General features: G+C 36.7%; 1 protein-coding gene across 4 annotated transcripts in view; it reads left to right on the top strand.

Moving 5' to 3' along the window:
* SLIT2 (slit guidance ligand 2) overlaps window positions 1–12,616 on the top strand; it is a 361,031-nt gene that overhangs the window by 226,965 nt on the left and 121,450 nt on the right. For 2 of the 4 annotated variants that reach the window (XM_021679397.2, XM_021679395.2), the window contains exons 7-10: window positions 1,052–1,123; window positions 3,909–4,072; window positions 5,207–5,218; window positions 6,184–6,322. In XM_021679397.2, coding sequence (XP_021535072.1) covers window positions 1,052–1,123; window positions 3,909–4,072; window positions 5,207–5,218; window positions 6,184–6,322 — 387 coding nt within the window. The remainder of the gene's footprint in view (window positions 1–1,051; window positions 1,124–3,908; window positions 4,073–5,206; window positions 5,219–6,183; window positions 6,323–12,616) is intronic. The other 2 variants (XM_021679394.2, XM_021679393.2) reach the window with 1 other exon arrangement.

Genomic DNA, 12,616 nt, shown 5'->3' with positions numbered 1-12,616 from the left:
CTTTGCCCGTGCACAATCACAGCCCTGGGGTAGCTGTCTTCTCCCTTTCTTGTCACAGCCTGACTTCCCCGAAGGGAGGGGGAAAAAAAAAAAAAAACCCTCTTCTTAATCTCATTAACTCTAAATTTTTATAATTTGTGTACTTCATCTCCCCAGTTGGGCTATATGCTATTTTAAGACAGGTACTATGCCTGATTTATTTTTATACCATTCCATGTTGCCCTAAAATTAAGAGCCATTTAGGAAATACTAGATGAATGAATGAGTAGTAGTTGTAGTAGAAATAGCCAAAAAAATACAACAAACAATGCCTGTATTAGGGGAAAAGTAAGAACAATTTGAACCAAGCAAGAATGATGCTTCTTTTCACCATCTCTGCCTTGACCACCCATCTTCTTGACTCCAGCATCAAGAAACCGAGATCACTACCACACCACAGTAAGCAAAGGACAAGATATGTGCCTGGGATGTGAAACTGTTAGAATGTATTAAGCTTTTAATAAACTGCTCCAGCCTGACACTTTATCCCTATGCAATGCAAATACCAGATACAGATAACGTTCTTGCTACTTAAATTTCAGCAGCGGCGCAGCCAATGTCCACAGTATAGAATACTTAACAGGACTCTTTGGGAGATTTTGAATATCTTCATTTACTCATGACTCTAATTACACACAGTGCCCCTCTAAGGAAATGCAACTGTCTGATTTTACTGACTGTTGACTGCCTCGTGTTAATTCCTTAAGCAGTGTCATAAATACACATGCATTCATGCACATGGTGCATAAAGCAACATGTGAATAGTCAAAGATAATATGGCTAAAGACATAAATCTGCCATAAATATTTGATAGAGCTGAATGCATAGCAATGTGTTAAAGTATAACATTTATTTATCATCTTGCTTATAATATAGGGCATTCTTTATGCCGTCTCTACCACATAGTTGTCCTGCATAAACATAATTGCAAAGGGTTTTCTCTATATTATTAGATAGAATGATCAATGAATTTTCATTATCTAAAATGTCTAACTTTTTTTTTATTCTACAGCACTCTCAACAATAACAACATTACTAGACTTTCTGTGGCAAGTTTCAACCATATGCCTAAACTTAGGACTTTGTAAGTAGCCACAATATATATATAAAGGTCAATTTAATCAATTAAGGGTTCCTCTAAAGTACTATTTTTTGTAAACAAAGAACAGGATTCATGAGTTCATAATGGGGTAGAGAAGGAAAATGCCACTTTTTAAAAAAAGTGCTAGATATGATATTTGAATAAATGAACTATCATTCTGAAAACATGAAAGCTTTCTTTTAAATGATACGCATTATGGGAAGGTTGGGGGGGGAACGTTTACTTTGAGCTATTGTGGAGGTCACATTTCATTAAGAAATGTAAGACTCCTTGATTGGCTGTCAGAAATGATAAATGGTAAATCTTTATGATTTTATTACTGTACAGCAAGCAGACCTAATAAAGCTAAACTGAATCTCCTACATTCTTTGTAATGTAAAATTACAGCATAACCCTCCAGTCCTTCTATAACGAAGGTTGTGGCAGCATTTATATTTAAAAATATCTTTTCAAGCGATGAGCATTAAAATATTTTAGGTGAATAAAAACTTGTTCTCTAATAAAGCATTTGCTACAGCTATTTTTTTTTCTTTTGGGGAAAATTAACTTTAAAGCCCAGGGTGGGGATAGTTAGTTAAAGCATTTTCAGAGATAAATCTCGTTTGAACTGGGTTTAAGAATCACCCTGGCCTCAAAAATATGTTATATACAACATGTGGGAAATGGTGGGAAACATAAGCAAGGCATTGAGCTTCTTGAAAAAAATATGTGCTGCTTGGGGTTTCAAAATAATTTTCAGTTTATATAGTTTGTAACTGGAAACATATTACATTTATTTTTTCTCTTTAATGAAAAAACATTTAATTGCCAGCTTTTTAATGGGTAATACCAATCTAAATGTCCTCTTTTTTTGTCACTAAAATGTGATGTTCTATGTATGATACAACACATCATTATCTTTTCCTTGGAATAAGATTTAACAAAATAAAGGGATTCTGAAAGTATGCAGGTATAACATAAATTCCATTTTTTTGATGCTCCTAATCTGACCAAATGAATAGATCAGTTCACTCAGACTATATTTGATGAAATTCGTTTCTTAATCATTGACTTTAAGCTAATTTTTTTTTAGAAAACACACAGTGGACAACCTCTTTAGTGTCAAAAGCGAGGCCACTAAGAATGTGGAAGTGTCTATCATCTGCATTTCTGATAGTGTGCCTATTTTCCTATAGAAATTCATTACAGTTTGTCTTGCTAATCAGGCTTTATGTTCTTTTCTCACTTCAGATTTGTGCACACCGAATTGAATCATTGTAATGTGCTTGGTTCAGATGAAAATATTTCTAGAACAATGAGGTGGCATGTGCTATGTGGTTTCCAAAGGATGCCACTCTAACTTCCAAGCAAACTGAGCTGGAGGTGACCCAGCTTTCGCAAAATGTAGCTTTTTGTTCGGTGGCACGTCATTTAAGTTTTGATGCAAGACAGTCTGTTCCATATCTTACAGGCTCAAGGAGAATGTAAAACAGTCATCTAACTTGAAATTCCCTTGCTTTGGTTGTTTCATTATTCTATATTATCATTGCTACTTAAAAATTCCATTTTTATGGTCCAATTATCTTTCTGGACTGAGTTCCATGTTTTAATATCCATTACTGTTATTGGGTTAGAATTGAGCACATCAGCTAAAAAGGACTAAAATGGTATTACTGTGTCATAGATGATTCTGGAAATGATGCTTTGATTTATAGCTTTGGATGTCCTTTTCTTTAGTTTGAGAAAACATAAAAGCCAATTTGAAGTCATTTACCTAATTTAGTGGATACATTTGTCTGATATTTTATTAATGGAAAAGTGCTATTTGCCACTTGGAATGGATCCATGCTCTGGTGTGGATCCCTGCCAACACAGAGAGGGGGGCTCACTTAATTCCTTCACTCCCAACCATTTATGTCTTTTCATTTCAGTTCCTGCTCTTTGAGAATAGGGTCCCAAGAGCCAAAAGCAGCTAATCCCTTTTTTCTGCTATTAAACAAAAAGAAGGAAATCAGAATAGGGACATGAAAGAAGTGTTTTTTATTAAATTTTTTTTTTTTTTTTTTTTTTTTAAGATTTTATTTATTTGCGAGAGAGACAATGAGAGACAGAGAGCATGAGAGGGAGGAGGGTCAGAGGGAGAAGCAGACTCCCCGCTGAGCAGGGAGCCCGACGCGGGACTCGATCCCGGGACTCCAGGACCATGACCTGAGCCGAAGGCAGTCGCTTAACCAACTGAGCCACCCAGGCGCCCAAGAAGTGTTTTTTATTGAATTATTATTCTATCTTGTTCTGCAAAAAACGAAAGTGACCCTCTAAAAAGATTTTGCAAGCAGTTCCTCCAGAAACTAACAACAGCAGGACTAACTGATAATTCATATTGGGAGCCACAACTTCTATTAACAGGCCCCCACCCCTGCCCTACCTATTACCTCTCCTTTCCCCCACCATCCCAACTGGCTGTCAGTATATTGGGACTGCAGAGCAATTTGCCTTGGACATCTCTCTTTCTTCTTACCCTTTTGAGTGAACATAGAGAAACCATTCTTATGGTCATGTTCAAGCTCCTGGATGTTGGCTTAGCTCAGAGGTAAATGAAGAGAAATTCAATTCTGTGGTTTTACACCAGTTTAATTTTTAGAAAACTAATTAGGTTGGGATTTCCTATGCTTTGTCTACTGACATGTTAAGAAATAAAGCTATAGATTATTATTAAGACTTTCTTTTTCAATTTTTGAAGTAACCGTCTTCTGTTTTCTTGCTTTAAACTTGTCTTTTTCTTCTCTAGTCGACTGCACTCGAACAATCTATATTGCGACTGCCACCTGGCCTGGCTGTCTGACTGGTTGCGCCAGAGGCCCCGGGTTGGTCTCTACACTCAGTGTATGGGCCCATCCCACCTGCGGGGCCATAATGTAGCTGAGGTGCAAAAACGCGAATTTGTCTGCAGTGGTAAGGGAGAATGAACTTTTATGTTGTTGTCTTATTTTACGGAGAACTGTGGAGAATGCATGCTCTCAGAGTTTCCGTGTTGCTCACTAATGTGTGCAATTGTGCACTAATCACTCCATGGGAGTCCTCGGTTTTAGCGCCATTGAGAACAGGTTCTAAAATGTGTGTGCGTGATTGGCAAGGACAGGGTCCTCTGAAGTTAGGATGAAAGATTTCTAAATTTTTACTCCTGGGGAAATCGAGGAAATTCCTAGACTTTAATTCTGTTTGCTGCTTATTTTCCCATTAAGTAATAATGTCCATCTGCTTTTCTGTTAACAATTGGAAATATGGTTAATCCTGGATCGCTGCTGGGAAATTTTTAAAAAGTAGCTCAACTGTAGTTGCAGAGTGGCAAAGTACTTTTCGTGAATACTAGTGGTTCACGTCTACTTCTAAGAGATAAATGACTAGCTTTAGTGATGAAAATCTGGAAACAAAAATAAGGCATAACCTATGTAAAATATCAGGAAGTCACATTCACTTAGTTCTTTCTATCTAGGTATTTCACATATATGTACCTCATTTCACCTCCCTCATCACAACTGTAGTGAAATGTAATATTATCTTTATACTAGAGATGAAAATGCTGAGAAAAAGATGCTAAGTAGCCTTGTCCAAGATTGCGTAGCTGAGTCCAAGGATCTCAACCTAGGCAGGCTGGTTACCAATGCATATATATTGATATTTATGTTTATATTTATATTTATTTATAAAATAATATGTTAATAGTATCTGATACATATTAACATATATCTTATTTTATAAATACAGGGCTGGCTTTGCTTCAGAAGTGTCTGTTCAAAATACAGTAACACAACATTTTTAAATATACGTAATGCATCAAAATAGTTCCTTAAAGGAGGCACAAGAAGAAGTACTTACAGAGGATTCTGATTTATTGTTGTCTTTTAGAACTTTTTATGTATTTTTCCATACTTTTTATAACCCAGACAAAATTTTCCTATAATGTCATGGAATGGGAATGTTCTCTTCAGGTCTGATTGCTTTTTTAAAAAATTAAATAATGAAATGACTAACAGTTCGTTACTAACCACTTTTTTCTCTCTTCACTTTTCCCTTCCTGTTTTCTAGATGAGGAAGAAGGCAAGTTCACCTTTCTTTTTTAGACTGAGACTATTTTTTGTAAGGTTTGAGAGCTTGTTCAGAGGGCTTGGGTTAGTAAGGAGCCTGCAGCGTCTCCCTGGCCTACGCGACCGCTCAGGCCCTCTTGCTGCAGATCAGAGAGGGCTGTCCCCTTGCTCCAGTAGCCAAGTGTGTGCAGATGCCCATTCCTACAACACGGCCGACATTCTGTTGTTCGTCATCCCAACAGTGAAATCTCATTTCAAAACAGTTTTGTTTCCGAATACTGAGTAGTAAAAATATATGCCTGCAGGTAACTACTTAACGCTAACGTTGTAGGCCATGTGAAGCCGAATAAAAGAACTATCTAGATTAACAATTACGGAATGGCATGTTACAAATTATTATAATAACTTCAAAGAAAGCACAAATGTTGAACCTCTCAAGACATCCAACTTATTAGCAAGATCTAATTTTCCCCTCATTTATTGGTGCATGATTACTTACTTAGAATCAACAGTTATACCCTCCAAGAGGAAAATGTTACTGTTTTCCTTTCTTTTTTTTGAGGGTAGAGTAAGTTATGCTACTTAAGTTTAATAAAAACCGAACTCTATTTAAGCGTATCGGAAGTGAAATCTAGGTTAGTCTGAAACTGCTGCTTTTTTTGGAACTCAGAATAGTTTTGAATCAAATTCCAGTTTCAGGTCTGAGGTTAGCCTTTCTTAACAATTATTTCAACTCTGAAAAATGATCATTTTCATAGTTTTAAGAATCTCATTTGCTTCATCTGAGTGTTGGCCCAGAACTATAAATGCATGCTGCCTAAAATATATCCTAGAACTACAGGACCAATTTTATGCTCAGATATTTAGAGAAATATATTTGTGTTAAGTAACATGCTTTGGTTGTTTGAGATAAGCTCATGTGTTTCACGATCTGCAGTTTCGGAGGGAAAATATCATTGCCATCTCTTTCTCTTGCAGGTCACCAGTCCTTTATGGCTCCTTCTTGCAGTGTTCTGCACTGTCCAGCTCCTTGTACGTGTAGCAACAATATCGTAGACTGTCGTGGGAAAGCTCTCACTGAGATCCCCACGAATCTGCCAGAGACCATCACAGAAATGTATGTGCCCTGAAATTTCCTCTCATCTCTCCACCTCCACAGTGACCCAAACCCTGACTTTCTTTAGAGCTTCTAGGTTTCTCAAAGGCCAATGGGATCAATCAGTTTAGACAAATATTCCTTTCAGAATTACATTGAGCCTGACTCTGCTTAATGAAATATCTTGTTGGAGGGGCTAGGGTTTTTCTTTCTCTTAACATAGGTAGAATGAAAAGGAACGTGTTTAAAGGATAAATAGTACTTGCCCTTTCCTTGGGAAGCTGTTACCAGGCTATTTAGGAAAAATAAGAGTAGGTATATGTAGTCTGACCATTTGGGTCTATAGATCTGCTCCTCCTGTCCATGTTTAGCTTCTAGTGAGGAAGTAATAGAAGGACTGAACTGAGGTAATAAATCATAGAAACAAGATAACCTCCTCCTCAAGAGCTCGCGTTTTAAATGCAGCTTCACTATTTTGTTGGAATTATTGTATTGTCTACCACAAAGTGTAAAAAGGATAAAATTGTAAAGTCAGAATATATAAGATTTTTAAATTAGTGAGCATGTTAACCTATGTGACCCAATGGCTATCTCTATCAAAAGTTAAATTGTCTTGACAAAGTATTTCTATTTTGTATGCAACTGCTGTGTGCATTTGTTCTTGCCAAATATAAGTCATGTGGGTAAAACAAGGTCATTTAAGATGTAAAATGAACTGCTCTTTCCACCTTGAGAAGTAAGCATTGGAAAATCTTTACTTCAATATCTATTAACTAAGACAGCACCTCTTAACCTTTCAGCCTATCTTGTTATTGTTTTAGAGGCATTTTAGTTTAAAATGATAAAATAAGCCTAACTTCATTTAAGTCTACATAGTAGGCACAAAAATTAAGTTATTTTCAAAAACTATTAGTTTTTTTTTTTTAAAGATTTTATTTATTTATTTGAGACAGAGAGAATGAGAGAGACAGAGAGCACATGAGAGGGGGGAGGGCCAGAGGGAGAAGCAGGCTCCCTGCCGAGCAGGGAGCCCGATGCGGGACTCGATCCCGGGACTCCAGGATCATGACCTGAGCCGAAGGCAGTCGCTCAACCAACTGAGCCACCCAGGCGCCCCAAAAACTATTAGTTTTTTGCCAGTTTGTTGCTTTAATTTGCTTTATATGAGACTAACTAATTCACAAGACCCATTAACATTATTTAAAGTATCTAATAGGTGTTTAAAAGTATGCTTAGAGCTTTGCAGTGTAAGATCTTTCGCAGTGTAATCTGTAAAGATTCTAGAATCTGTGGAGGTTTGACACAGACATGAAATAACGTGTGCACATAATCTTATTATCATCAAAATTTTAGTTTTGCTCATCAAAGGCATTTATAAGTATTTTTTAGCTGATCTTTGGAAAAAGAATAATACATGGTTTTGGAAGAGGCAGGTGACATTCCATAAAAGAGAAACATCAGGAATGAAAGACGGAGGTGGTGGGGAGCATTATGTTTTAGAGATTGCACAGTCAAGCCTAATTAGAGTAACAGGTGCATGTTGGGGCATCATGGAAAATAATACCTCAGAAAAGACATAGCCATATAATTTTAAAGCCGCAGATTATTGAAGGACTTTTGTCTTAGTCAGAAGATGTAATATATGTAATATACGATAAACTAGATAGCAGAAAGACATAGTAAGTTTTCAAATAGGGGAATAGTATATTCATCTATTCAGGCAAGAGCATTTATTAAGAACACCCTTACTATAGGAAAGGCAGCATGAATTTTCCAGAGATTTTCCAAGTGACTAGCAAATTTGACGTGCAAATTAAAAGCTATGAAATGAGGTACAAATTAATACATGTTTGTAAGAGAGGAACAAATGAGGTTCAAGGTAGCTAAACAGAGGCGTAAAGTGGAGGTCAAGTTACAGTGGTTAATCAAAGGCAGCAAGCTTTAGTCAGACCCACAGGTCCACCTACAATTCACTACCTGTGAGACTGTAGGCAAGTTATTTATCCTCTGTGAGACTGTCTCCTCCTCTGATACTAAGGGTTGTTGTTAATTGGAAATGAAAGAACACACGTAGAGCTTTATGTGTTTAGTAAATAGTAGTAATTCAGTAAGTGATACCTCCATCGTCGAAGCCTTCATATAAAAAGTAACATCTGAGGTAGGCCTTGAAGGATGGGCAGGGAATGGAAATGCAGAAATGAGGAAAGGGCTTTCAAAATGAATAGAATATCAGAAGCATTGGCAATAAGAATGGAAATGCAAGACACAACCAAACAGGAGCTCAATGTGGCTTTTGGAACCCGAGCGAGTGCAGGAAGATAAAACTGGAAGGGTAGGTTTGAGCCAATTCATGGAGGGCCTTGTATGGTATAAGGACCTAAGTCTTTATTTGGAATGCATTCGATTACAGGAGTTTTCATCTGAATCTTCAAGAATTAATCTGACAGCTGTGTGCCAGTGGTTGGCAAAAGGACAGACTGCCAGGCTGAGGTCTCTTTAGGTGGCTATCATGTTGATGGAGGGGAGATGTCCTAAGAGCAGGAACTAAGTAGCAGTAGGAATGATGATGCAGAAGTGGGTATGGTAGTTAACACAGGAACAGAATTCATGGGATTTGGCATTTGGTGAGATGAGGGACTAATGGAGAAAAATGAACCAAAGATGATGTCAGAATTTCAAGTATTAGGGATGGGGAATTCGTGGTTTTATCATTGGATAGGATAGAAGAGGCTGAAGGACAGGATAAAAATTGGGAAAGAAGATGGTGGTGAACAAAACGTGTGAAATCCTGAGGTGCCAATGGGATTTTTAGGGGATGGTAAAATAATACAGACCATAGTAGCCTGGAGCAAGACAAGAACTTGAGGCAAAGATTTTGGAGTAATTAATACTATGAAATAAAAGTTGGTGGTTAAATCCATGAAGTAGTGAATAGAAAGGAGTGCGATAGAAGAGAAACCCAACAGAAGTAAGAGCAACGGAGGGCCAGAGTGAGCAAGGAAGAGGCTGAGTTTGGCTGAGAAAGGGTGTTTTGAAAAAAAGACAGTTGTCACTGTAAAGGACAGACTTGGATTGATTTGAAGATGCAGAAAGCTGCAATCATTAGGTAGTCAGAAACATGGGTTTAGAGAGAGAGATGAGAGTGTGAGAGTTAGTAAGATCTCTGTGGGAGCACAATCATCCTGGACACAAAAGTGTGTGGATCAAATCCTGATTATAGGAAAGAACAAAACACCACCATGCGTTGACAAAAGAACAGTGAGTTGTAGATATAACAGACCGAAAGTAATGTGTGACATTTAAAGTAGTTTATCTCATGTAGTCTATTTCATTTTTTGCAACAGAGCGTTTCTTCTATTTTGTATGCTCTATAGATTTTGTATTATCGTGAAATTTAGTAACATAAAAGTTACACTAAATAATAATGTCCCATCAGGTTTGCCTGTATTGAGGAGGTGGTGTATCAGATAAAGCTACAATAAATTAAATTTATAAGTAGAGATGACAACATATGTGAAGCTCTAGGTGAATTTCATGTCTCTGATTATTACATTATCAGCTTTATCAGTAGAGCATCTGGTAATAAATCATATTGATCTTCAACTCCAACAAAATACCCCATTACCATTCATTATAGTGGCATAACTTACTGGCTTAGTAACTCATTTCTTTTATTACTCTTTTATTTTTATTAGTATAAAGAACATCAGTTAGATTCATAAAATGTGGAAGTAGAGCTATACAACATCTTTCTTCATTTTTATAGATTCCAGTTTTTTAATACATGATGAGCTGAAAATTAAAAACTCCCTCCATATTTTCAAATAAGTTTTAATCTAGATTTTACCATAAGTTATAAGTAGAATTGCTTTACTGCAGTTTATCAGACATTCCATTCAATGCTGTTGAATTGATTTCCTTCTATGTGTGGTATGCCTTTACTCCTGCCACTGTCTCATAATAGAATTGTAACAAAAAGAAAGTATGTATGTGCTCCATGTAGGAGTGATCTACTGCCTATTATTCTAGGTAGAAAAACTTGACTCATTCTTTTCTTTCTTCTGCGTTGGACTTACAACCATAATTTCACACTTCTGGTACTTGCTCAAACAATTATTTGTTAAGGTAGATGGGAAACGTTCTTTTAAAGTTAGAATTGGAATAATTTGCCAAAGAACAAATAGGAGACCAACATTTATCTAACAGTGTTGGATGCTGTACACACATTATATCATATGATCTTCTCATTGACCTTTTTTTTTTAAATTTTATTTTATTATGTTATGTTAATCACTATACATTACATCATTAGTTTTTGATGTAGTGTTCCATGATTCATTGTTTGCGTATAACACCCAGTGCTCCATTCAATACGTGCCCTCTTTAATACCCATCACCGGGCTAACCCATCCCCCCACCCCCCTCCCCTCTAGAACCCTCAGTTTGTTTCTCAGAGTCCATAGTCTCTCATGGTTCATCTCCCCCTCCGATTTCCCCCCCTTCATTTTTCCTTTCCTACTATCTTCTCATTGACTTTTGATGCGGGTATTTATGGAAATTAAATAAAATAGGAAAATCAATGCAGGGACATATGCTAGATAAATGTTGGTGGATTTCTCCAAGAGGCCTTATCATCCTAATGATCGTACTATGCTCCAGGATCTGTCATCTCATTTGCAGGCTAGGAATCTTATTTTGACTGCACCTAGCTATTACATTTTGTTTATATATGTTTATATATAATATATACGTTACTTATATATTTTATATACATAATATTGTGTATGTTCATCTAAACGTCTGTCTTCCCTACTGAAGTAGAAGCTCTGAAGCTTCTACTGAAGGCAGAGGCAGGAATGAGTTCTGTTCTGATCACCACTGAATACCCAGCAACAAATCTAGTACATGGCACATGATAGGCAGATGATAAATATAAAATAAATATTTACTGAGTAAATGGATATTAAGCATTTACAGCAAATTGATCTTTAAAAGGAGCTAGAAGTGGCTGGCTGTCTCAGTCAGTGGAGCATCTGCCTCTTGATCTCAGGACCGTGAGTTCAAGCCCTACATTGGTCATAGAGCCTACTTAAAATAAAAATAAAATAAAATATGTTTAAAAAGTAATAAAAGGAGCCATATTAAACAAAATTAAAAATAAAAACTGAAAGAACAGGCTTTTCTCTCCCTGTAGGAAAAAGAAATGGTGCTTTTTAAGCATACAATAAGTAAGAGAAAAGTTAATTAATAGGATAGTTAATAGAAAGAGCTAAAATGGGCTATAAATACTTAAAATTCATTCATTAAATTCGCCTGTTCCCCATACTGGCTTGGATTCCACTCTCCACAGGTGTCTGAGAGCTCCTTTTTTCTCTGTTCTAGGCTGACCCAGTCAGTATGAAATGGGTAGCCTCCTTCTTTAGATACATTAATTGATTCAATCATCCTACAGATAAGTCTTAGGTGTCTTCTTTCTCTAAGGCCATATTTCTTCTGTGATGAAGCCTATAGACATTTGCCTCAAATCCCTCAAAGACTGACAACTTCAATCTGCTGGGGTTTTTTTGTTTTTTTGTTTGTTTGTTTTGTTTTGTTTTTTAATGAAGTCAGAAATGTTAAGAAATCTTGTTCAAAGTGTTAAAATTGTGAAGTGGCTAAAATGGCCTCAGTCTGAGATTTATTTGATTCCATAGCTCTCATGTTCTTTCACTGATCTAGCTGCAAAAGAAAGGTAAACATGGCATGAGCTTTTTGGGATATTGTAGAAGAGAGAATTGAAAAAATCAGAAGAAAAGGCTGACTGATACTCAGGAAAACAGGGCAAGAAAAGCTTTGAGAAACTTACATATGAAGAGAACACAGAAGGCGCATAAAGACAGGCATTAAAGGATAAGAACGTGTACAAAAGTGAGAGCTGTTTCACGTTACTTTCTACCAACAATTACCATAGTGTCGTCTCTCCTATTCTCTGTGACATATTCTCATACCTCCCTGGATTTTATCTGCATAGAACTTATCGTGGTGTAATTTGATATTGTGATTAATGTCAGACTATGCTGAATAGACTGCAAACTCAGGGCAGGACTGTCTATTTTGCTCACAATTTCTGCACCGACACTTGGTGTAGTGGTGATGGGGAAAAGGACAATGTTGGGGACAAATAAAAGGGGTCCAGAGCACACATTCTGGAGAGCCTCCAAGCCTCCATTCTTCATGGTAAACAGAAAATGTGACAAAGGAATACAGACTAATGAAGATAAAGGGGGAAAATAGAACATGTATAGAATAAAGTTAGTTTAAAAGAAAGAAGCTTTT

This window comes from Neomonachus schauinslandi, chromosome 2 (assembly GCF_002201575.2).
Source record: "Neomonachus schauinslandi chromosome 2, ASM220157v2, whole genome shotgun sequence".
Taxonomy (NCBI): Eukaryota; Metazoa; Chordata; class Mammalia; order Carnivora; family Phocidae; genus Neomonachus; species Neomonachus schauinslandi.
The sequence above is the reverse complement of the archived record's forward strand: the minus strand, read 5'-3'. Positions and strand labels throughout refer to the sequence as shown.